Source organism: Morone saxatilis, unplaced genomic scaffold, assembly GCF_004916995.1.
Source record: "Morone saxatilis isolate NCDOM2014 unplaced genomic scaffold, NCSU_SB_2.0 Contig3, whole genome shotgun sequence".
In the NCBI taxonomy this organism is placed as follows: domain Eukaryota; kingdom Metazoa; phylum Chordata; class Actinopteri; family Moronidae; genus Morone; species Morone saxatilis.
Genome location: NW_023339873.1, coordinates 19,290,145 through 19,316,978, shown reverse-complemented (window position 1 = coordinate 19,316,978; position 26,834 = coordinate 19,290,145). Strand labels below are relative to the sequence as shown.

The window sequence follows — 26,834 nt, the reverse complement described above, 5'->3', positions numbered from 1 at the left end:
CCAGTGGAGACTCCAGGAAGTCATATGGCCCAAAACTACTCACACATACCTCCACAGAAAACACTTCCGTCTTTTGTACCGATTAAACTAACAAAATAAAACGTTAATTAGTGATCTCAAGAGCTGCTGGAAGGTAGATGTTGTTACCTTCAAACGGAGCAAGGCTAGCTGTTTCCCCATTTCCAGTCTTTGTGCTGAGCTAAGCTAATCTGCTGCTGGCTGTGGCTACATATTCCCCGGAATGTCAGCCTATTCCTTTAAGGACAAATTCTTTCTAATTACTTTGTACAGAGACAACATAAGTGAGTGAAAGTGTAAGTGAAATAGGAATATAAGCCCTGACACGAAAATGATCATAGATATTTAGAAAACCCTCTGGTGGGCCATCTATTGCTGATAATCCTGAGAATGTGTCTTAGTTCTGACCACTAAAGAAGACCAGACGACACATAGCTGAAGTGAAGCGTGACGCTGAGGGATTGCACACCCGGAAGACGTCGGGTCTTCTTCACTGAAGTGGAGCAAAAACCAAAAAAAGCCTGCAGAGAGGCCCGACCGTCTCACCAGAGGAGGTGTGGAGCAGAGGCTAGCTTGTTTTGCAGAAAAAAAAATTGGCTGGGGCCACCGTCCCCAGTGCCTTATAAGGCAGTGTTTCTATCCAGCTAGCACATTGAAGCCGGGACTGCTGCTGCTTGGCTGAGAGCAACTCAACTGCACTCCAGAGACGAAGCGGACACTCAGGTTGACTATCAGGGTAAAGACAGAGAACAAGACACACTCCCCACCTCCCTACAGAGCTACACATTAAAGGAAGACGTTCCAGTATGAGCCGGGGGGGGGCAATAAGATAAGAGAAATGGAAAGGAGCAGAGAAGGCTGAGAAAAAAGGGGGAGACAGGAGATGCTGCGTGAGAAGAAGAAAGGAACAAAGAGCAGAAAAAGAAGTGGAGAGAATGTAATGAATCAGCACTATGCGCAACAAAACAAGTGCATTTAGTTATTGGATGTGTTCGCATTGTGAATATGAGGGAGACTGTCAGGGTCCGCCACCAACAGATGATCTGGATGTCTCGTATCGTTCACACTTAAGTGCTGGGCATGAAGTAATCTGGCAGGACCAGGGCTGCAGCTCTATCAAAAGGCTTTGGACTGGAGCTACAGTTAAAATACCTGCAGTGTGTTTAACAAGCCCGAGAGGAGGGGCTGAGCTGCAGGCCGAGAGAGAGAAGCAGAGCCAGGGGGAAAGAGATAAGGCTGAGAAGTGAAAGGGGAAAGTGCAGCCATTCGCAGGGACTTTGAGCCCCATGTATAGCTGCCAACTATTTACTCAATGAGGTCATTTCCTTTAGGACGGCAGAAAGGCAACTTATGTGACTTGCAATCAAGTGTCTGTATTTTTCTTTATCTCGAAAAATGCCCTTTCTTTCGCTTGCCCTCAACAATCGCTCCCTGTAGGCGGAGCTGCCAAGTCAGTCCAGCACTTCGGTCAGCAGTGCGGCGCAGCCAAATCACTACAGTTTGAACCAGGGGAAGGTTGCTGAGACTTGGGGCTGCATTCGATCAGACGCTGATAGAGGCAATAGAGTGATTTAGAGTTTATACGGCCACAGTGTACGGCGCCATTAAAGCACCGTTTGTGTGATTTTTTTGCTGAGTATTCTGTTCTTTTTCAAAGGGGATGTGAATGAATGAATTGGTTTGTTATAGAAGACAAAACTGTTTACAGTGGAATTATAATGGCAGAGTACAGTACTGTATATCCCAGCTTATAAAGGGTCAGCTTTCTTTACAGGAAGGTCAATGAGTTTACTTGACAGATGCTGCAGATTCCTCCCTGTCAGCTTTCCGTATCCTCAGGGTAGACAGCCCACTGCTCCTTGGAAAATTCTAAATACATCTATCTTCAAGTGGACTGCAAAGTACAAACCTGAAATTAATTACAGAGTTTTGTCTACCATGCAGTTATTTAAGAGCCTATATCATAGTCAACAAAGCAGCTTCCTCTGATGTTTTTGTTTTTTTAACGCTGTTGCTATGCCACCATACCAGGGGATTTGTGATTCATTGTTTACCGAATATGAGCCTGTGAGCAATTATTAAGGCACTTAAAGTATGCATGTTTTTATTCCACCTGCAAAAAAGGACATTTCTGAGCCCTTAGTGTTTGTGTGTGCGCGAGAGTGTGTTTGAATCCCACTGTGAGCAGCAAAACTTCTTGATCCCAGCGACAGCGCCGGGGCTGCTAAAAATGGAAAACTGCAGCCTGTTCTCTCCTACGCATGCTTCCCACTCAACTTTTGTCTCAAACACTCAACACCTCTATCTCTCCGGCTCGCGTGCAGGAAGTAAACACCACCGGTGTTCAAGCAAGTATTCTGCTAAATGTTTTAAGGGACCAGGAGTGCCTCAAGAAGCGTGGAGGGGGAACAGGGGAGGAGGGTATGTACAGGGGGGCCCCAAGCTAGATGGGGCCCATTAAAAGGGGTGAGGTGATGCTTTTTGAGATAGACCCGACAGTGTGTTTGCCCTCTGTCAGACTCAGTTAGGGGGCCCAGAAATTCAAACACCACCACTAAGATGGATGTAACTTCACAGCTAACGCAGGCACTGTGACACAGCGCTGGCTCTGGATTACAGTTAGAGGAGAGGGTTTGAAAACAGCATGCTTGTGTCCAGACACTGGAGCTGTCTCTGGTCAGATCATTCCAAATGTTTTCCCCTCAAGTTCAGATTTGTTAGTTCGTGTGGAGAAATGAATCTAACAGGGTTAAACTAAAATGTCAGAAGGCCGTCTTTCCCATTTCAGCCTGATGTCATGTTATACACTGGTACAATGGGAGGATTTTTCCACTGCCTTATGCAACTTTAGGGCAGCCAAAGCATCTGTCAAAGGGTATACCCCTTTTACTTCTTCACCATACCCAGTTCATAGTATTACAAGTATCAATCCTTTGCCAAATAATCTAAACTTTATTCTCCAAAAGAAAGCTGCTATTTGTTAAAGTGGACAATGATACCCTATTTTGATTTTGTATGATGAACTGGTCCATCCATAGACTGACAATCACACTGGATCAGATTCATCCATTTTACTATGGTCAAAAAATATTTTTAATTCTCAATCATGACTCATGAAGAGCTGTAAAAAAAAAGGTGATTCAATCTTACGGGGACAACATGAGACAATCTAGGAAACCAGTCTCACCACTTCAGTTCAGAGAAAAGTGCTGAAAATGCATCAGCTCACTTCTTAGAAAAATATGTTTGAAAGAGTCATGTTAAAGCAGAATCTCTATGATGGGACATAACGGGGAATAACTGAGCTGTCAGTTTGTACATGCACTGACAGGTCGAGGTTTTACATATTAAAAGTAATTTTGATTCAACACTTTTCCATCTTATCAATCGTGCCAAGGATAGCGTGCCCTGTAGTTTAGATTTTTGAATGAGTCACCAGTTCTGACTTGTATCATCATCATCGTTCCAGAAACGGATATATAAATACATTCATTTTAAGATTTAAGAGTTTTGTCTCAGTCAAACATTTAAAAAACAAATACACAAAGGTTGGTACTGGGTGGACAAGACCAGAATAGGTGTGTACTGTATAAACTAGAAGGTAGTGGGATGATCCTGGTCTGGTGGGCCTAACTGTTACCCATGAGGAAGTTTTAGCTGGAAATATCAGTCTCCATAAACACACCAAGTGGGGCATTCTCCACTAGTTAATCCTAATCTGTACATACACTTCACAGAGCCCCAAACTGCACTGTCTGCACTCAGTCTTCGGTATTAAATCAGGCCTATCTACAGTATATCCACCAGCAGGCTCTTATTTTGGTAGATCTAGAAAAAAATATGACAAAATGTCTGATTTCAGGCCAGAATGGTAACTGTGTAGATTGATAACAAGACAATAAATCGTCCAAAGCAGCATCCCAGTGTGCCTGATGTAAAAACAGTGCTAACAGTAGCAGGCTTCAACCCGGGAAGGAAAAGAAGAAAAAAGAAAGATAACTTAATGTCAGTGTTACCTTGAAGTGTGTGAAGTGCATACGTGTCTAGCGTTTCAGCGAAGAGACAACATGGCATCATTAATAATCTATGAGGTGTGTCCCACTTGACTTACCAGCAAACTTTCCAGGTTTATGGCAGATCTGGGATCTCTGATCATGTCCTCCAGCTTCTTGAGCCGGGTTTCCATCCTCCTCTCGGCGCCCAGCGACATGACTGCAGCGTCGGCTCGGTCAAAGTTGGGTAAAATATTAAGAGGTTGTCCCGAACAGTTTCTGAGTTTACATGTGAAACCTCTTTGTTCCTGGCTAATGGCCGTGGGCCTAGCGGAGCAGCCTTGGGCTCTCAGCCCACCCAAATCGCTTCCAACAGGAATACTGTGCACAATGAAGAGAAAAATATTCCCAAAGCAAAGAGAGACTCCCCCCCCAACACCACCACCACCCACCCGCTTCCCAAAACTTGCCGAGAGAGCGGGCCTTTGAGTTAGGCTAGCAGTGTGGCTCTGAGCTAATAAAGATAACGTTACACTGAAGGATCACCTCCCGCTGACTGAAAGATGCATTTTTTCCAACTCGGCGATAAAGTTTGAATGTGGAGACAGCAGCAACAGGCAGCGGCAGCAGGGCGTTTTCTTTGCCCCCCTCTCCTCCCCTTCCCTTTTGGTTTTTTGGCCGCTTGGAAATGCTTTGGACTCGCCTTTTAGGAGATTCCGCTTCGTTTCACCCCATTCAACGAGGTTTGTAGCCCGTTAGTGCTGTAGTTTCTCCTCAGTGCTGCCACAAGTCCTCCGAAGGGGCGATAATGTCTGTTCTCCCGCGCTGAATTTTTAATAAGCAGACACTCTCTTCCTGGATTTCTTCTCGCATTTTCGCATTAGTCCTCCTCGTCCTGTCCTCGTTGTCGGCTTTGTTCACACAGATAAGTAGTTTTATTCGCGGAGAAAAGTCCTCCAGCGGCTGACTTCTTCGCCGTACACTCACATCTACACACACCAACACACACTGAGTCAGCCTCTCTCCCTCCCCCTGACATCAACACACCGAGAACTCAGTTACCCATGAGCCATCGGTCCTCCTGCGCCTCTATCTCCCTGTCTGTCTGCCTCTGTCTTTGACTTTGTTTTATACTTTCACGCTGTTGTAAAAACGAGTTATTAGCTGGTAAACAGAATAGTACATATGACAGTATTCCAGATATTTGACAATCCAACAGATAATCCTCTGATTGGCTTTCACTCCCACAACTAAATCTGAAAAATAAAGTTTTTTTCTGCAGTAATTAAGTGTACCATTTACACATAGAGAAAGGGTTCCAGCTTTTTTAAAGTTTCATATCACCAAAATCTGATGATATTCATTACAATAATAATACATCCAACCTGCTCCTTGTAACTGATCAAATCAACTATTAAGGATAATATGCACCCTCTGGGATCTATAGTGGATATCTTGTTTTCACTAGGATTTTCACTAGGATATGATCTCAGTAACAGAAATGAACAGGATAGCAGGACAAATGTGTCTGTGTAATGATTGTATTAAATAAATAATTAACAATAAAGTGTGGGAGTTTGGGGTGATGTATTCTGTCTCACACAACAGAGGGAGCACTTGGACCACAGATACATCCCTTCACCTTGCTCCAGCTTAATGCATCTCTCTATTATAATGAACTGCTTTCAAATCTTTCCACAATAACTGTTCAGCTGTTGTTCCTTTCACTGGCGTAGTACAACAGTCATTCAGTCTGCAGCCATTTACATTTACATTTGCCATTCAATACACAGCTGGCTGAGCTCTTTCCTGGGAACAATCCTGTATCAGTAACAGGAAGTGATGCATTTTACATTTTCTTTATTTGGAACAGTTTGCATCAGGAGCAGCAGCCACAGTGGTGGAACAGACAAACACATGAGCGCCACCTACAGAAACATGAACTTTAATAATAGAAAATTCAAGGAAAAGCTCTGATAGTAGTTTGTTTGACAGGTGATACCTGGGAAATGTAGTGTGAGTCAACACAGTGATGAACTGCCTGCATGTTTTACCTCTAATCTCCTCTTTCAGCTTATAAAACCAAACCAGGATGTTTTCAGTAATCGTGTCTCATCACTTATCGAAGGAGAGATGAAGCAGTACGCCAGACATTACAGCCACCACTCTGAACTCATTTTATCTACTAATCTGAATTTATTTGATCTGATCATTTTTGGTAAAGGCAAATACGAGACAAAGGCAGTGTGACCTATGACTTTACTCTTCATCTTGATTCAGATTCCAGATTGTTGATGAAGTTTAATTGAGTCGTTGATTTCCAAAGCAGCAATCAGAGGTGGGAAAAAGAAACACACTGCACCCCTGCTGACGCCGCTCATGCCTGAGAAAATTCTCATTACTTTTCTTTTTTTATTTTATCTTTGTTTGTTAAACCGGTTTAGGAGATATATTAAGTTTTTATTTTGAACAGGTTTTAATTTATTTGTATAAATTAAGTTTCTGTACACTGAAGACGTCGCTCGAGCAGTCTAGTAAATTCATACAGTGTATCTGTATGTTTTATAGTCCTTTTCCACAAAATCAATTGTTGTCATTGTAGTAAAAGCACAGGAGTTATTAATAACTTTAATGATGGCTCAGTTCGATTCAAGTGTCTCAGAGAGCCAAGACAATGTGACAGTGAACCAGCAGGAACAACACCGGGGTCCTGAAACTGAAGCAGCTAAATGGAATTCAGCCAACATTAACTTTGATTATATTATATTTATTATTACTACAGCTGTGCTTTTCCTACTGTGACATGTCAAAATGTCTTCAGTGAAAAAGGCTTATGTATTATTATTATTTTGAATAATATAAGGACTACTGCAGAAGAATAATAAATAATGCAATAATGACAAAAATAACTATTGTTAATGCTAATAACAATGTATTATTAGTATACAGAAACAATGACTAAAATAAGTCCTGTTTTATCCCAGACAAAGTCTGATTTGTTTTGTTTTTTTATTAAAACAGTATATTGTCAATAAGTTAATAATAGAATAATAATCTTCAACTTATTTCATCTTATATAATATATTCTCTACGTTGGAATATGTTCATGTTATTTTGTCTCTTCCATATATGCATACAGGGTGGTAAAATATAAATGAATCACCTCAACATATCTTTGACTGACAAGTTTTTTTCCACACAGCTGTTGTATCCATGCATTTTACTGTGTGTTCATTAAATTGTGTCCACTTCTTGTTTATATCTCCCCAATGAGGAAATCAAGTCTTTTCCCATTACCTTCCTACTAAGGAATGGGCCGATACTTTGAGGAGCCATAAGATGGCGCTAGAGACCATTAAATCCACATTTCTCATCCGCAGAGCTGTGACCTAAAAGTCAGATATATCCCTCCAACTGTACACCATAACAAGTTAGAGCAGTCAAAGCAGATGGATTACTTCAAAACAGTTTGTTGCTTCACTAAAAGTGGGTTTATTTCTAAAATAATATTGAAATGTCACTATATCACCAATTATTTCTGACATTTTATTAGTCACATATATCCACCAATTTATAGCCTAAATCATTATGTAACTAGCATTACTGGTGGGCTAATTATTGTAGTAATAATAATACAAAGTAATTACTAAACTCACTTTTATTTTCAATCCCTGTCATCTTCCTCCTCATCAATATTTAAATGGTATAACCAAAAGCCTAACTAGTTATGAATGATTCAATATTCTAAAATGTATTTAAACACGTAATCATTTGTGCATTAATTATTAATCACATTTTAGAGCTGTTAGCGTGACTGTATTTAACTGGTAGGTGCATGTGTCATTCTTGTTTAGGAGCTGGTTTCTGTTGGCATATTAAACTTTATTCAGATTGGCTGACAATTTGTAGCTCATTGATATGGGTTCCTAAGATTAGGTCAGATACTTGCCTGAAGGGCGCTACCGTATACTGTACTGATTCTCTATAATCAAATGTTTTCATGCGCATTGAATGGTTACCATTTTGCTGTATGTAATGCTGTAGTTCATATACAGGAAACAAATACGGAGTACTGTAAATTGTATTAGAGATTAAAAAAATTTACAATTTGCCAGGAATTGTCCCTTTTGTCCTTACACAGCTTTTTCTCTGTGTTTATATCAAAGTTGTTACTGTAGAAAATTTTGACTTAACAACGTGACACCTCTGAAATTCTCCTGCCAGTTATTAATTGTGATTTTCACGGGTTTCCACAGATTCTGGCATGTTGTAAATTATGTGATGAAGCGAGGAATCGTGTCAAAATGTCCCAGTAAATATATCCTAAAAAAAGATTACAGTTTCATGTGATCTCTAGTAAAGCTAATACTCTGTTGTTTGACCTTCATGTGTACATGTACATAGAATGAGCAGATATGACCCATCTGAAACAAGGTTGTGTGTGCCTCTTATTTATTTGTCTTCATGAGCAATTCACTGGATAAAACAAATACTGTTACAACACAAAAAATGATTATTTTCCAAAGCAATTTTGGCCACATGTTATGTACATGTTACAACGTCATAATAAAAAGACAGAAGATCATCTCCTCATATCACTGTTTTCTCCATTTTAATAATTAAAAAAAGCTTTTCACTGTTCACCAGGCATTTACATTGGAATAGAATGCTCAGGTCAAACCACCTTCACTTTTTTTTATTATTTGCAAATGCAAATCTTGTCAACAATAAATAATACTATAAAATGTACACAAAAAGATTGACAGTCCACCACAAGTTAAAACGTTGAACAGATTGGATGTTTAGGAACAAGGAATTTAGGAGGAGGGTTTCTTCTTAGCAAAAATGTGAGGGTTCATACAAGTTACAGAAAAAGCTGATCATCTATACATTGACACTAGCAAGATAACAAAGTTGTTGTTTCTGGTATATTTCATTTTGTACAAAGAAGGGAGTCTTCTTTACAAGCGAGCATCATTGTCTTAACTGTAGAGATTATACAAGCAAGAGTTAAGGCAACTTCTCTGTTGTTTTTGAAAAGTAACATGAAGTCATGTCATGTTTTATTTTGTCTGTGGACCACGCGTCTATATTAGGGTTGGAGTTAGTTGTCATTGCATAATTCAGGCTGCTGACCAGGCCTGTAGTCCATCATCAAAAAAGGAATGCTGGAGATTTGTCACAAGTCTGTTTGCCATCACCGAGACTGATTCAGTGGTCCAGGATTTCCACTTGAGAGTTAGGCTCTCATGTCATCAATAACTGCCTCAGACGTGGACGGTATACCGTTTGCAACGCCAACACAACATGGTGCAGATCAGGGTCAGACATAACATGCATGTTGTTTTGTCTGTGTGTGTCTGAATGTGTGTGTGAAAGTGTCAGGCAGGAGAAAAACCAGACATAATAAAAGAATTTGGTTAGTTCCTCATCAAAAATGAAGCCCCCTTCACCTTTGTAAATCAGTGTAACATTTCTGGTAGAGAAAGTGACTGGAGACTGGAGCCAAGAAGAAGGGTCAGGAAAAGGTCACCAAAACAATTCGCTTTTGTCCTCTGGGGAGCAAATGTACAGAACAGACATTTGGGAAATACACAAGCTTAGCTGTGGTAACAGACAAGATATAGCCTAATGTGCAGTGAGCTTTAGAGGTGTTGGTAGGTTTTTTTCTACCCTCGGACAGAGCCAGGCTAGCTTTCCCCCCTGTTTCCAGTCTTCCAGACAGCTGGCTGTAGCTTCACACTTAAAGGACAGATTAATCTCACTCTCAGCAAGAGAGCAAATAAGTGTATTTGCCAAAAAGTGAACTATTTCTTACTGGCCATTAGCTTTAGATATTTCATGTACAAAGCTGATATTTTGTCCTGAGGGTGGCGCTAGAGGAAAGCTCATAGAGTGTCCGAATAGGAAGGGGTTCATCCTCTGATTAACATCAATGTGCTCAGTGCATTTTATGGCAATCTGCCCACATAGCCATCATTCGTGTCCACTGTTAGCAGGACATAAATTTCTTAGTCTACATGTCATGTACTAACAACACTGACTCCTTTCTTTTCTTTTACAAGGTCAGTCTTCCTGTTTTTTGCAGTGTATGCGAAAGTGTTAGCTTGGAGCAGTAAACAAGCTAACCAGGACACATTGATCATTTTGAAAACCAACAGAACAGTCTTCTCCCACCTTCTTTTAACTGCATGGTGCAGGTTCATGCACTAACAAACAGCAAACTGTAGCCTGGCCTGAGCTGTATCAGTGGCTCAGTTTTGTACAGGGTTGTAGCTACAATTAAACATACTGAGGGCATTTCCTCTATGTTTTTGCAACCAGGGGGGACTTTACATCATAATAAATAGAAAATATAAAAAGTTTGATAAGAAATAACATTTACATAAAGAATAACTTTACAGTTAACTAAATAAATAATATATAACAAACTGAAATAACTGAGATCATTCTTTTTGTTTCCTGGTCAAATTGGTGAGGGCGGGGCTCATGACCACTGAAATCCTAGCCCTGGCCCTGGTTTTATATGACTCCCACATTTTTAGACAGCACAGCCACAGAAACTACAGTGTCCCATTTCTCTGTTACTTCAGTCCTGATTTCTGTTCTGCCACCAGTAAGATTCTGTTTGAGACAACTGGCGGTTGGATGGGGAAATCTCACTTTCTAAGTAAGGGTGCAATTGCTCCATTTCTATTTTTCTGATATAAACTGTAATTTTAGAAATGCTGTGTTTATGGATATCTGTGAAAGGAATATCTCTACCTATGGACAAATGCAATTTGGCAACAGGCAGATGAAACAGGCAGCTTAAAAAGAGCATTTTCACTGCCTTTGCTTGGAGAGAAATGAAGCAGGGGCAAGGAAATGCTTAAAGTGACACCAAAGCTGGGCCTTGGCAAGGAGCAAGCTAAGCCTAAATGCCTGACTAACAGGCAACAGATAGAGTTGCACACTGCTTACTCTGAGTCAACACTCTGTAATCTCAACTGGGCTCTCTGCTTGCACCTGCCTCACACACACACACACACACACGTACACCTAGTTAAATTTACTTACTGTGAATTGTGTGTGTGACATGAGTATGAGTATGAGTACTGTAGGTATGTGTGAATATGTGTATGAGTAAATGTCGGGCCTCATTTGGACACAGAAATAATCACACAATGTCTCACCAAGACAGAATTAACTAAAACAAAGGCTACAGGAAAAACAGTGAGATAGGACTGCAAAGCGATGTACATCTAATGTAACTGATGATTAAATCCTGCATTAAGTTTTTAAGCCAGATTTGTTTTTCACCTTACTTGCAGTGTGACACGGCATAGGCCTTTATAGACTGAATAAACCACAAAGAGAGACAACAGAGTAATGCTGCTTTTGATATCCACTTGTTGTCCTGTAGCTTCCTTTTTTTTTTTTTTTTTAAATAAGTGCTTGTTATTTTGGCAACTATAAATTATCTGGTCAAATCTTCAGTTTCAAATCCCATTTCCACTGAAAACTAGGTGACATGTTTTGCTTCAACACACCAGAGGCCTTTGGCATATGATAATACCTTGTCTTGCACTGGTACAATGTACCTCCTCCATAGGAGTGTAAACTAAATGCTGGCTTTGTTTGATGGAGTCCTAGCTCACATGCTTAAGCTACAGTGTCACTAGATCAGATCGAACTGGATGGGTGACAGTTGTGTTGCATTTACTTAAAGTGCCCAAAAAGCTGTACACAGAGCATGACACTGAATCAAGGAAAACACTGGCTTTAAATGTGGCTTAAAACTAATATTAAAACAACTTGGCAGGATTGGTGGACAACCAAGAGGCAACATTTTAAATATTTCTCAAATTATCTCCAATTGAGTTTTTCCTTGGTGTGTTTATTGTAGAAATATTTCTGTAGTATTACTTTCCTCCAGGTCCCAACAGAATTATTTATGAAAGAGCTGGCTTCCCTCCGCCCCCTCTAAATTCAGTGCAGCCAGTCTCAAACTAACCCATTACAGGAACATCACCAGTGGAAAAGATTAAGAACTAGCCTGCGGTACCAAGTACCCATTGCAGGTTGGCAGAGTTTCTACATTGCCATGTCATCCCAGTTCTTTTGTAGGTGCAGTAAGCTTTGAAACAGCAGGGGCCCCCATTACTGTTACTAGCACAACTTACTGTATAAGCATACAGTCTGCATTCTTGAGGGTGCAAAACTCTGTAGAAGGAATGATTATCATGATTCTGTCTCATTTTTTGCAACAATAAATATTGAGGTTCAATGAACTTTAAGAGCAAACCAAGAGATGCCACAGGACAATTAATTGCTGGTGAACATTTGATTCTTTAGTTTACTGAATAAGTCGGAATAATTCTCAAGGACTGTTCTGCAGCCTCTGATTGAAATATCTTTTTAAATTGTCCTTCAGTCATATTACATTAACAGTATTCATGCTTGTGCTTCTTTTTAGCTACCACCCATCACAATTACCCAGAACACATGTTAGGTTGGCAAGTACATTTTTGCTGGTTGTGCACAAGCAAAGGCCAAGAAAATACAGCAGAATTTCTGCCATTTTTGCCAGCTCTGTGGCTCTACAATCGAAACATTGTGAAATAGGTCTATACCTTAGTGACAAACTGTGTGAGAAAAAATAACACTTACTGGAGCAGAGATTTTGTACCTGTGGTGTGGCACCAGGTTGGACCGAAATAGGAGCATTTCACTGAGGGATGGAAATCTCTCTACGGGGCTCCTTCACTAATGTCCCAGCAGCAGCTCATAGTGTGTTCCATAGTAACAGACAATACAGGGGGCATTTGCGTTGATAGGGGAGAGTGGATAAGCTATAAGAGCCAGTGTGGGCTGAGAGTCTCTAAATGAGGAGAGAAGCAGCGGGGTAAAGTCCTCCTGTTGCAGGGACACTGTCTGCAGTTCAAAGATCAAGCGATCCTGCTGGCCATGACATCAAGTCTGTAGAAGTTCAGTCCATCAGAGTGTCTGTCACATGGACAAAAGGAGTCCTGTCTGCTCGACTATGATACACATCAACATATTTGATTGGACTCTCATCAGTCGTCAAAGGCGATTTGTGGTGCTGGTAGACTGGACGATGAGTGAGGACAAGAAAATTGTTTGTGTGTGCACGTGTGCGGTGGTGTAGTTGGGAGGAGTGGGATTTGGAGGTGGGGGGTGGACAAGTGAGTGTCATTGATGGCACTGTGGTCCTCAGAGCGTCCATCTGTGAAACAAAGCGGGAGGAGAATTAGACTGAGTCACTGGGCGAGCAACCCCCTCCTCCCCAAGGCTGTTTTTTTGTGAAGTCAATGCATGAAGTTAAGCAAGCAGCCCCAACTTTATTCGCAAGGTAAGTGGGAGAAAAGGGGGGTGTTCCAATCAGCATAACAGGGCTTATAAAAGAACCACACAAGAACAGTTTTTATGTTAAAAGCCTTGAGGATCAAATTGGAGAAAATTCTAATTTTCAGCAGTGCTTCCTAATTTGTACACGTAAATCCCTCTCTTTGGTACAAGCAATCAGAATCAGCTTGAGGACACTTCTGGGCAAGTAAAGAATGAACTATTCAGTGTCTGCTTCTCTGGTGATGTAAATTTTACATAATGTTTTAGATATTTCATAATGCATGCTGTATGATATTGCAGACAAGTAGGCAAAGTGAGATACGGCAAACCGATTTTACATTCTCTCTATCAATAATCAGAAATTGGTATCTTAAAGTATGTGAAGGTTATGATTCATTCCAGCTGCTTTTAGCAATACTAATGGTGTATGGGGCTTGATTTCCATCTTTTGTCATTATTAATAATACTCTAATTCAGAGCACTCGCCTCATGTTACCACAACCTGAATTGGCCTTCAATTGCTCTTGAATACAATTTTATTTAATTACCAACTCGAGGAGTGCATTATTAAATTTGGTATTAATGTGTTGAATAAATCCTTTGTTACAAAAGTCTTCCCATTTAAATTCTGAAGCTCGTGAAGGTAATCTGCCTCAGTCAAAGTAAAGCAACTTCAAGCAAGTCATCTTCCTGTAAAATGGGAGCAATGTGCTGGCTCATGAGGAAATATATGTGTAAATTCTAGAATATGTATGTCTTGACTGAACACATTAGTATACTAGTATGTTTCCATTTATAATAATATTTGATGAGCTCATATCGGGTTTAAAAATGTTATTTTAATGCAATTAACAAGTTTAATTTTAGTGTCTAAGTGCTCAGGGTAAGATTCTTGGGGAAATCCTGGCATATCCCCTGTCATACCCAGATGTACTAACACCTCCTTTTAAGGATGGATCATTTCATCTTTTCAAAAATGGGCTTCATATCATGGTCTCTCCTGGTTCATTAACCCTTGTAGAGGCTTTTCACAGTCATACTCTGTGAGTGCCCCTGCAGGTGACATTCAAATACATCACAGCAGAGGTAAGGCTTGGGAACGTGAACTCTGACATTCTTTTTGGATAATAATCCAGTTAATGCTTGTCCTCTTCAGAACTGTCTATGTGTGGGCACACTGTGTCTACCCTTGAATCAAGCATCACATTGTGAAATTCTGATGAAGTGATCAGCCTTATTGTGCCATTTCAAAATGATCATGCTACACATGACAAAACATAAAATAACACTGTTGTCAGAATCTCCCAAATTTTAAGATGATAAGACCAAGTATGAATAGTAAACAACTGATTAAAGAACATTTTGGAAGTAAAGGCGATGATTTCAAATAATTTAAAGATACACACTGGGGAGTGAGAGACATTTGAAACATCAAAACCGACTGATTATTTGATGGGCACCCTACAGTGAATTACAAAATGTCACTGAATAAATCTGTGTAAATTTATACTTAAATACAGACTGCCCACAACTGCATAAAAGTGTTAGAGGTAGCACACTGGGGTTAACGCACCTCATTTGTTTTGATTGCGGATTCGCAGACACCTCCTCTTCAGTGGCGGCTCCAACTCGGGGCTCCCGGCTGCTGATACAGGGGCACTGATGGAGCAGGACAGGATGGCTGTCTTGTCAGCGCCGGGCTTTGGCACAGGCTGGATGACGACACAGCCTCCGGTAGACAGCAGTGGCAGGGCATAGGCGTGCTCACCCTCCTCCAAGTTGGAGTCAGGGTCTGGCTTACCCTCCACTGTGTCCGCCATCTCGTCTTGCACTGGGCCCCGCCTCCCCGGCTCCCAATCTCCGACCGAGCAATTGTTCTCTTTCAATGCTTCACGCTCTAGCTCACCATTGGCTGGCTGCTCCTCTGCCTCTCCTTCTCCTGTAACGCTGTCTCCTCTCCGGTCAGGGCAAGACTCAAAGGCAGGAGGGGGAAGCGAATGCCATCCCGTACCATTGACTATGACATTACATGGGGCAGCAGGGCTAGTTTGGAGCTGGGGCAAGGGTTGTGGCTGGGTCCGTGCTGTGCTAGGTAAGGGTGGTGGGGTAAGATTGGAGATACAGGGATTTAGCAGGCTCACTGGAGGATCCGCATTGCAAGAAGGGCTGCTGTTGCTGGAGGGTGGGCCTGATGATTCCAGTGTGCTTGGGAGTGTGGCCCCTTCCAGCTCGGTAGCACTGAGGAGGCCCTGTGAGAGGGCCCCCTCCCCCCCATCACGACTACCCTTCCCTTCCCTCCCCAACCCAGTAGCTGGTGGAGATCTTGAGTCAGCCTCTGCCTCTACTTTGACCTGGACCCCAGGTAGCATCATCTGAATTACCTGCTGTTGGCATGACCTCTGGCCCACAGTTAGATCAATCACTCCATCCATCGGTCCGGGGCCGCTGCTTAGACACAGGTTGCCCGAATTGTCCTCTGCCTTCACAGTCAAGTCCACTAACGCTGTCCTGCTTCTCTCAGAGCGTACAGGAGAGAGATGCTCTGTACCAGCTGGCTCTACTTTCTGCTCCCCTCTGTCACCTCCAGAGGAACCTGGAGAGTGGAGCCTAGAAGCTGAAGCTTCAGAGGACTCTGGAGCACTTCGGACGGAGCCACTTCTCTCCGGCTGGTCCCTGGAAGCTTTGGGACTGAAGGGAATTGGGATTGGGATAGGAATTGGGACTGGGAGGGGTACAATGACAGGGTAAGGGACCAAGAGAGTTGGTGGGGGTACCAAAGGGGCCAAGGATGGCATGCCAAAGTTCATCATTGGGGGCAGAGGAATGCGTCCATTGGGCATCATGTTGACTGGTGGGAAAGGGGGCATGCCTGGCATGGGGAGTCCAGGATGGGGAGGCATCATGCCAGGGTTTGGATTGGATGAGGGGTGGACATGTGGAGACAGCAGGGGCCTGTGCATGGGGCTTGATGCTGGACCAATGGTCCTAGGGGGAGGTGGTGGACCAATACCAGGGATAATAGGGTTTGACAAGGGGCTATTGGGCCCTGCTGGGTGGGCAGAGGGACGAAGAAATGGTGGACGGATATGCTGCATCATTTGATGCTCCATGAACAGGGGCAGGGGCATGGGTCCCCGGGGTGTCATCACCATGGGAGGACTACCAGAGGGAACCCCGACAGGTGGGTGCATACTGGGAACAGGCGGAGGGGGAAGTGTGGGGCTCTCGTGGGGCCTGGGTGTGGGGATCTTGTTTGAGGAGGAAGAGGATGGGGAGCAGAGGGCAGCAGTGTCTGAGGGCGAGGTGGCAGAGGAAGTGGAAGGGGCCAAAGCAGAGGTGGTGGAAGGCCCCCCTGGTGACGGAGCTTTACGACGGAGGTCTGTTAACGGCGTTCCCCAAGATTCCGGAGTGAGCAGCTGTACCCCTCCACCACACTCCAGCTTACCATCCCCACCAGTCCCATGTCCTGGGTTACACAGTGCTCCAGGCAGCGCAGCCTGGGTCTCCTTGTAGAAAATGTCCATCTTATATTGGTTCAGGCATTTGGCACTGCAGAACTGCAGCCTTCGCTCACCAGCACCAAAGTCCAGGTACTCCTTAGTGTGGCGAATATGTTTGCACCAGTCACACACCTGCAACAAAAAGCACACACAGTACACACACTGCATCAGCACCTGTCACATTGCATACAAAAGACTTCTAATTTGTTTTAGATGAAATACAACACAATCTCCTATGAAGTGCCCTCGTAAGCAGAAGCTCAGCCTCCACACCATCTGGAGATAAACACATTTAAAAAAGATTATTTTTTAAGGAATATTATGCTGTTTCTAAATACTTCTACAGATCTGTCAAGAGCACACACTTAACTTTGAAATTCGTATAACCCACATGTCTGTATGTATTTGATTTATGTAATGTAGCTGTGTGTGTTTGTGCATTTGTCTATGCTGAAAGGTAAATGTGCACCTGATGGCATTCTGCTGCTACGTGGTATTGAAGTGACTTTGTCTTTAACTTTCTGTCCTAACAAGGAAATGCCCATTTACACCTTCTGTTGGCAATAAAGACACTCTCAGTCTCATTTAACCACAAATCCCTAGAAGACTGACGCCCCAAGCACAACAAGACAAAAAGATTATTTCCCTCAAATGGCCTTCCACACACAAGTGTGTGCCAACTACGAGACAGCCACTATAGTTAAGTCTGTTTGAGTGCTAGAGAGATACTGTATAATGTTTATCCTAAAGAAATGACCAATACTGAATTACATAGAAAACTGCTGCTGCAAGTTTCAGCTTTCAAGCACTTTGCACTCCAGGCCACACCCAGTTCACTAATGATCTGAAAAGCATTTTGACTGTTGTAATGGTTTACTTTAAATCTCTTCAGATGCATCAGATGATTGTTTTGATATGGCATCAGATGAATCACTTAATGCAGAACTTTTAGCTCTGAAAACTTGAACCAGTGCTGACAATATTTCACTAAGTTAAAACATTAATTAAGTGTGTGGTTTTGGTGTCAATTATTTAAAATCAGAGAGCAAGAGCTTCCTCTAGAATATTTTAATAAGGATGTGTGTTCTGTAGTCTGTTGGGACATGAGTATTGCCATTCTGCATGTAGTAATGGAAAGTAAAGCAAATGCATACAGAAAGTTGAAAACAACATTGTTTTAAGTATAAAGCTGCCATTTTCAACAATGATTAACCATGTTACAGTGGCAGATTTATTTATCCACATCAAAAGACCAAAATGCAATGCAGCCTTGGTCTCCATCTTTTTCAAATACTGCCTAGATTGAGCACCCCAACACAGCACTGTTCTCTCTTTCCTTAATTTTTCAAATGGAAGATAATTTATACATAAAGGCTGTCTGGCATTATATGGTTAGGTGCTAGTATTATTGTGCCCACACTACATATAAGTGTAAGGTCTGGATAACACGAACACTTAACAATATAATACAATGCAGCACCACAGAATTCTTCAAAAAGTGCAATAACACCTCTCAAACCTAGCTTGTGTGTTCTGTGAATATACAAACTTCAGCCCTGGTAATGGTGTAAGTAGATTATTATTCCTATTGTTCACTGATATCCAATCATGTATATTGTCATTGTTCTTATTTGGATTTTTTTTACTGACAGCTGTATACATATTCTTGGCTCTTACAATGTCATACTAATCTCTTTCTTTAGGTATGACAGTAGTTTTTAGAATTACAAGATCACATGCAAATCAACTTTTTAGAGTCACAGTACTTTGCCAATTCAATTTCAAACAAAATTTTTCATCCAAACCATAACTGGATCCACACATGACGAGCCTACATTGCAAAGTTGCCTTTCTTGCTTACTGCAGTGGCAAAGATCCCAAAACACCCTGCTGCACTGTTTCATCACCGTTGTACACCTTTTCAGCACAAAAAGTGCAGATTTTTTTTGGGAAGAAAATGAATGTGACCCTGGTTGAGCAGATAGCAGTGGGCGAGCCCTGAACACGGCGTTACTCGTCAGGCCACACACAGCTCACTCTGTCAGCTCTGGGAGGAGTGGCAGGTCCTCGCTGGAGATAATTAAGGCATTAATCAGTTGTCAGACCCCTCAACGACATCCATCCATCACACAGACCCTTAAGTCCCCCAGCTGAATGTTAATAAGTTGAAGGATGCGAACCGGAAGGTGGATAAACTCCTTTTGCACGCTGCATAGCAACATTCGTTTACTTGGCAGGATCCTGTCTGGCAGCAGCTGAAAGACAGTGGACTCACATGGGCTGTTTGGGCAGATGCACTGTAGCACTGGCCAGGATTTCAAAAGAATGCATAGCATGCTGTCCTGCAGCTGCTACACGTGTAAAACATCAGGTTCTTTGCATAGATTATGTGTTTTACATCAGATTGTCCGGTACAAGGTAGACTGAATCAATGGAGAGGCATCTTTCAAAAGGACATGTTTTAAAAGATGTACTAAGGCTCTGCATTTGTCATAAGTTCAAAGTCATTATGCAGTGTCACTCAGGAGGGATAACGTGCCAAACTGCAATTTGGGAGGAATTTTTGACACTAACACATGAATAGAGCTCAGGACAAGCAGCTAGAAAACTCGAGGAACCACAGCAAAAGCAGATCAGAGACTGGACTACAGCAACTTCTATCCTTAAAGGTGTCAGTCCTTTGAATTCAACACGTTTTTTTAACTGCCCATTTAGTCCTGGCTAATTCAATGAGCCATGACTGAGTAAAAGTCAAAAAGGTGCTCTCGCAAGTTGAGCTTGATAATGGTATGCCCAGGATATTCTAAATAATAAATGTGCTGAAATTTTCCTCGACTCAGAAAGACAGATGGAGAGCACTTAACGACTTTCTGCACTGTGAGTGAAATTTCACTGCGCATTACGCTAATGGAGTTGTGCTTTCTCTCTCTGTCTCTCTCTCTCTCTCGATCTCTCCCCACTCTGTACACAGATGTTTGCAGTTGAACGTAATTATGGTCATTTATTTCCATCGTAGCCAACGAACCAGTACCGGTGGTGCAGTTTAACCGTTTGCATTACAACAATTATCGTGCTTCCAAACAAGCGCAATTGCCTCAGCAGTCATCGTTCCATTCCTCCCCTCACCCTCCAACCCAGTGACGAGGCCAGTGACATTTAAGAATCCCAAGATCAGGCAACAGCTAGCTTTAGTGTATAATTAGTTTACATTAACAAGTTAGGTGAGGAGTTTCTTAAAACGGCGACCGGAGGGCACTCTCAGGGGCTAAGGGACCGGTTGGAGAGTATTAAATTGCTGCAGTCACAGAGATGAAAGAGGAGGTTGTGGACCAACAGGTTGCAGAGGAGGATGAGAAAGTTTCAGTGAAGTGAGGAAGAGGAAGAGGTTGCAGATGTTAAAGAGACTGCAGAGGATGTGGAGGATTTAGATAATGAAGAGGAAGAAGAGGAGATTGCAGAGGGTTAAGAGGCTGGAAGGTTTTATACGCTGCAGAGATTGGAAGGTTTCATAAGAGGCTGTAGTGCCTGGAGTGGTTTTATATGTAGGATGAGGAGGTTTCTAAGAATGAAGAGGTTTAAGCAGTAAAAGTGCATAAAGGGACAGGCTTGTATATCTCCCTGTTAAGGTCGATATGTGATTCTTTTGACACTTCTCAGATTGCTGGTATAATCGCACAGTGCAAAACACAAGGATTAAACCCATGAAAAGGAACCAGGTGCTTGATGCGAGCCAGTCGCTTGGTTTTTAGTTAAGTCGTCTCTTACTGCAAACAATCTGCAGCAAAGTATCCACTCTTGACAATTAAAGTCCATCAGTGATGTAAAGAAGGCAAACAGAAACAGTGAGCTTCTTGCACTGTGGATTCAGTCCAGAAACTTGATTGTGTAGCAAGAGACTGTCATCATAAAGCACCTGGTCCACTGGAAAAAGAAAACAGAATAAAGCTTCCACTAAAGTTTAAACAAGAAAATTAAACTCTGGCAATGCTTAACAGACCATCTGCAACATGTGGACTTGTTACTATGATTAGCCAAAATATCAGTTTACAGTGGCCTCATTTATTGAAATATCTATCATGATGGTTATAATTACCTGGCTCACCAAAGGGGAAACATATCTGGTTCATATCCTTTCCTAGTGTTTTACTCTGATATCGGCTACACTGTGTATCTGACTTCTTCATCAAAGCCTGAATGGAGCATGAAGAGTTTAAACTGTAGATAAAAGCCAAAGAAGACCAGCACTGCTCTCCCTGTGAGGCCTGTCTTATCACAGCCAGCCATCACCATCAGTCATTATAGATGTGACATACAAAGGCCATTCTCACTTGGCCAGGTGAACCTCGATTGCACTATATTTCACAGCACACACTCACACGCGCACAGTGAGTAAAATAGCTCCAGCTGTAAGAATGATGAGACAAACCTGGTGGATTGTGTTTGAATATCACTGCACCAGACTGGACCGCTCTGAGACGCAATATCTTTGTTGGCATGTGGCTGTTGGCCACATGTTTGTTTTTTCTTGTGGAACATCTTTGCTTAAAGCAATAGTTTGACATATTTTTGGGTAATGTGGTTATTTCCTTTCTTCGAGTTAGATGAGAAGCTCAATCATGTCTGTGTGCTAAATATGAAGCCTGCAGCAGGAGCATATCTATGTTCCTGTGGTCCTAGGTTCCCTAACCCCCTGACCATAACTCTAGAACTGGGGAACATAGGACTGTGGGAACATAGGAATGACCCCCCTGTAGCTGATTAGCTTAATTTAACATAAAGAAACAGCTAGTCTGTCCAAACATAAAAACAAATCTGCTTACCAGCACCTCTATATTATATCTAATTTGTCTAATCCTTGCAAAAACCTAAGTATACAAACAATATGCTGGGGTTTTAGAGGGATTATGTGCTGAATTATTTCTTGGTTAAACAAACAAGGTGCTGTTAGGAGGATTTTGTTACATTCAGACAGAGATTGGTAGCTACCTTCATATGTAGCTTACAAATACAAGCATTATTGATCTTCTCATCTCTCATCAAGGTAGTAAATAAATGTTGAACTATGGCTTTAAAGGAAAATTGTGGTCCTTTACCACTTTTGTAGTTCTGGCCACCATTTCTATCAGTTCTACTCACAATTTAATTTTCTGAGATCAGGAAACACAACATTGTTAAAAATGAAGCCCAGTGGGGCAAGACATGAGCAGTCAGACAATTAGACAGGTCCTTCCCTACAGCGAGTACAGTGAGCCAATATTTCAGTAAATCCGTCTATAATCTGTGATGGATGATTAAAGCATACAGTTTGGGTTATAATTTTACGGTTTGATATTGTTTTTTAATCCAAAAAAGCTTGGATATCCTGGGTCTGGCTGGTGTTTCTTGCCCCATCTGATCTCTTGTTAGTTGTGGTCCCATTATCCAAGATCTCAGTAATTAACTTGGTAAGTACAGTGTTATTATTAGACATACAGAATGCATAGACATTATGTTTAAAACTATGAAAATAAGACCCATGTTGTAATAAACCTGAATACTCCTTTAAGTCTACATTAGCAGCATATGCATGGTGTGTTGGTGGCATATATTTTATAGTCTTTTTGTTATAATGAAGGGTCCACCATACAGTTTACTTTTACTAAATTATGAATGATCTATGTCAAACATATATATCACTGTGCTCAATAAATACAAACAAAAATAATTAAGTAAATCCACACTATTCAATATAGTATATATGTTAATGTCATAAATATGTTATCATTGCAATGATATCATACCAACTTTAATTCTGGATTAGTTTACATTTGTCTGATAATTCCCAACAGTAGTTGCTGAATATGATGTATAAGGAAAATGAGCAAAGCAAATGATTACGCATGAAAAAAGTTATGAAAAGCTCAAACTTAAATGTATGCAAACTTCATGTAAAACATGAGTGCCGCTTGTGTACTGTCTCTTATATTTGGGCTGACCTGAGTCTGATGGTTATCTACCTTTACAGTAATGCCCAAATATGACCCAGTCTATTGACATGTCAGGAAGAAATGACTTGAAATTATACACTTTTGACAAAAAAAACAACATCAAAACATATTTGTGCAGTAGCCATCAAGCTTAAACTCTATCTGGTGTTAAATGGTTATGGTCCTTACAAGCACATCGCTGTTTGTCTTGAAGACAAGCCTGGGCGTGTCCTGAGTAAAGCTGTGCTGGGGTAATTTCCCACCGAGGCCATCGTCGTCTCTCGCCTGGGGGGAGAAATAATGGCTTCTTTTTACGAATGGACAAAATAAACAGGTGAACAGAGGCAACAAGGAAACTCAGAAATGGAAAACAACACTGAGAAAGATAAACAGAAATGGTGACTGTAAATGGGTGAAGAGTCATTGGTTTGCGGACAAACCAATCAACAGGATTCTGCAACAAAACTGTGTGCGTGAGTGTGCATGCATGCATGTGCGTGGTTGAGGAATCTGCAAGACATTCAAAGTGCTGCCTGCCACCACAGTGTGTGTGTGTGTTCACTCAAACATTTATTCAAGATATAAAGATAAATTAAACACATTTAAATTAAAACCTAATTTAGTAATACCACTCCATATTAACATGAAGAAATTGAAATGAATGGAAGGCTCTGAAACCTGTATAAGATCTCTGTTAATACACACATTTGCAGTTGCACTACCTTGGTAACACATAGCATACAAAGCAGGAGTCGTTAGTAACTCTTCAGTCATGCTTGTTCACTTGTCTAATTTTCTCCATAAACTCAATGGGAGGTTGGATAGTATATTTAAAGACGCTGCCACCCACACAGGTGTTTCCCTTATTCTTGTTGATAAGACTTCTGCTCAGATTGAGTGGGGGTTTGCTGAGAAATTACATGATTTCACAAAACTCTTCAGCCTGAATTAGCGTCTTTAGTCGTATTCTGTATTATAGCAGTTCATTTTCAAGTGACACGAGATACAAACCAACAGTGCATAGCACCTATAAAAGCAGCTGAATTGATTATCAGTGTCAACATTGGATTTTATTTTTATGTAATTGCCATTGATGGTGCATTTGCAACAGTTTGTTGATACCTCCATAGAGCTTTTCACCAAGTGGGAGATATCATCAGTGTCTGTCCTGTCCATATCAGTGTCCTGATATTTCTAACTTCCAATTGCAAGTGAGAGGCTGTTTTTTCCTTTTATTGCCTTTCATTGATAGTGAGAGCTGTAGAGTGACATGAGGGAGGAGAGAGAGGGGGCGACATGCAGCAAAGGACTACAGGCCGGAGTCAGACCCATGGCTGCTGCAAAAAGGACTCAGCCTTGGTTCATGGAGTGCTCCAGCTCTACCAGGTGAGCTATCCAGGCACCCCTTTTTTCCACTCTGCTGCTTGTAAGTACAGTTTAAACAATATGACATTAACATTATACTGAAGTGAATTTATTGTGCACCTTGACACATTATTCCAAGATTGTTAGCTTTCTTAGTCACACCATATAAACAGCCTAAATCAGCTATTTTTATTGTCTTACATATAATTAGCTCACAGTTAAAACCAGATATAATCCACTGATGTAAAGCTTATTTTTAATTGGATAAATCTACTGAATAAGGGTCACTGGTTTGCTAACACTTGTGTAGTTATTTTTGCTAAAGGGGTTAATATCTTACCTGTCAGAAGTTCCTGATATCTCCGACCTAACAACTAAGAGGCTGACATGAACGGTTTCTCCCTGCTTACGGTCTGAATGACAAGACATGAACTCAGCATAATTACATTTAAAGGTGGAGGTTTTCCACCTGTAACAGGTGCAATAAAGCTAAGTAAGCTATGAGTGAGTGAGATGTAAATCACAGTTCACATCACCGCAGTCCTCCTGAGTAAAAGTGTAATCAGTCAAAGCAAGTAAAAAATACCTGCATGGGTGAAACAGGAGTGTGTAGGGGCTTCCCTCCATGGACTAAACCATACAATTAGCTAATGCTGGCTAAGGAACATCTAATTTCTTTTTGACAACCCGGGACTTTTTGTCATATTTTTGAACAATGTAACAAAAGGTTTTACGGAATCACTTTTAGTTGCAATGGAAAAAGTACAGCAAGCTTATCAGTATTTCAGAGTAAACTGCAACAGGATGAATAAACCTCAACACAAAGAACAGACTTATTACCTGGCTTGGTTCTGATTGGACAATCAACACAATTTGAGAACTAATAAGAAACACTGCTGTTTCACACAGACCACTGCTCCACATCTACCAACACTTATCAAAGATAATTAAGAAGACATTGTTCATGGACACATCAAACACTAATAGAACATCTTGGGCAAGACTTTGTAAAGTAACGCCAGATATAATAAAACAATTTCAAATTAGTACTTAATATCAGATCAGTTAAAGTCATTGGTAAGTTGCCGTGTTATAAGCAGGCATGATATGCTTTTGGTTTTTGGGTTTGGTTGTCTTGTATAATTTTGAGAAAATGACTGACTCGGTTCAATATAATACTTAGAGCTGGTTGACTTGGCGATGAATGTAATTGTAATTGCTGTAAAAACATGAAATACTGTGGTTGATTGCTAACAGTATGCTATTAGGCAGTTTTGGCGTGAATAGGGGATTCCCTGCACTTATGTGCCCCAGCCAAAATTATGCTGCATGTTAGTGGTCAATATATGACAGAATGATAGTAGTACCACAATGTATTCTTGTAGAAATTACAGCTACATTAGGTAAACTATTTAATCTTCTCAAACAGTAGCTGTTGTGGGTTTAATTTCCCATGCTGTAATATTACAATACAAAATTCCTTTAAGCATTTATACCAGCTGGAAAAGGAGCCAACCTTCTCCTGCTCTCTGTGAGTCATTCATTATGCGCAGTGTGAAAACTGAGGCAGTCAGTGCTGTTATGCCAGGTGTGGGCAATTTTGTTACTAAGAAGTTATTGGAGAAGCTTTCCCTGGCACAGTGCCAAATTGCTCCATTGTGTTTCATTAGATTAAATGCACTTTTATATAATATAGACCTCAGTGTGAAAAAAGTGGTTCATATCTTGCAGCCACTGGGCACTGAGCCACCGTTATCAGAAATGGAGATTTAACCTCAATTATACATGTTCATCATGCCGTTTGCAGCCCCCAAGCTGACATTTCATACTGAGCCTATGCCATTGACAGGTGAGCCACTGGCCTGAGCAGCTTTCTTTCATATCATGTTCTTTAAATTGCTCGCTGCAACCTTTGATTTGTCATGGGTAATTTGGCCTGCAGCTCTGTTCATCTCTCGATGATATCAAAGGGCAATTCTGGTGTATATTTTACATTTTTTGTCCAAAGACTGATTGAGTTTTCCTTTGCTTCCATCTGCTTCCCTCACCTCCAGGTAGGGTTTCCCATTCCAAGCATGACATAAATCAAATATGGCTGTCGTGTGTCTCGTGAAGCGTACTGTTATTTGTACTGGAAAAGATACAGTGTAAGAATCTGACAGAAAACATTCGTTCAGAATCAGCACTGACATTTTACAATGTAACAGTGGAGATTTTTTACTTTTTCACAAAAGGTTAGAGAAAACAAAACCAAAGATTACGGGGTCATGGTTATTTAGAAGCTGTCAGTGCACTAAGTGAACAGTAGGTGTGGGCTGATCCATTTCAACAATTATCTGTCAGACACACACACACACACGTTGGTGCCATGTCTCCTCAGCATGAGCACGGACACATCACACAGACTCACAGGTGAACACACGAATCTGGGCAGGCATTTGAGGATACACACACACACACACAAAGATACACCATTGTGCTATTATTCTGTCTCCAGTTTGTGCTCTGACCCTCTGGCCCTGCGCCAGTTCATTTGCATATTGTACTAATGAGGTGTTGGCACTGTGAACGAGGCGTGAGGCGCACACAGGGAGCCACACACAGATAAAGGGATGGGATTAAGACAGATAGATAGATAGATA

The 26,834-nt window shown here is 41.4% G+C and overlaps 2 protein-coding genes across 4 annotated transcripts in view; both read right to left on the bottom strand.

Annotated features, from left to right (window-relative positions):
• Nucleotides 1-5,041, bottom strand: part of rock2a (rho-associated, coiled-coil containing protein kinase 2a) — a 33,523-nt gene extending 28,482 nt beyond the window's left edge. Inside the window, 1 exon segment of the mRNA XM_035673987.1 lies at nucleotides 4,130-5,041. Within this exon segment, the coding sequence (XP_035529880.1) occupies nucleotides 4,130-4,228 (99 nt within the window). The 5' untranslated portion in view covers nucleotides 4,229-5,041.
• Nucleotides 5,042-11,415: 6,374 nt separating this feature from the next.
• sobpa (sine oculis binding protein homolog (Drosophila) a) overlaps nucleotides 11,416-26,834 on the bottom strand; it is a 39,896-nt gene continuing 24,477 nt past the window's right edge. For 2 of the 3 annotated variants that reach the window (XM_035673807.1, XM_035673805.1), the window contains exons 5-7: nucleotides 23,017-23,112; nucleotides 14,935-16,993; nucleotides 11,416-13,239 (exon numbers count right to left, since the gene is read on the bottom strand). In XM_035673807.1, coding sequence (XP_035529700.1) covers nucleotides 14,936-16,993; nucleotides 23,017-23,112 — 2,154 coding nt within the window. In that variant the 3' untranslated portion in view covers nucleotides 11,416-13,239; nucleotide 14,935. The remainder of the gene's footprint in view (nucleotides 13,240-14,934; nucleotides 16,994-23,016; nucleotides 23,113-26,834) is intronic. The other variant, XM_035673806.1, reaches the window with a different exon arrangement.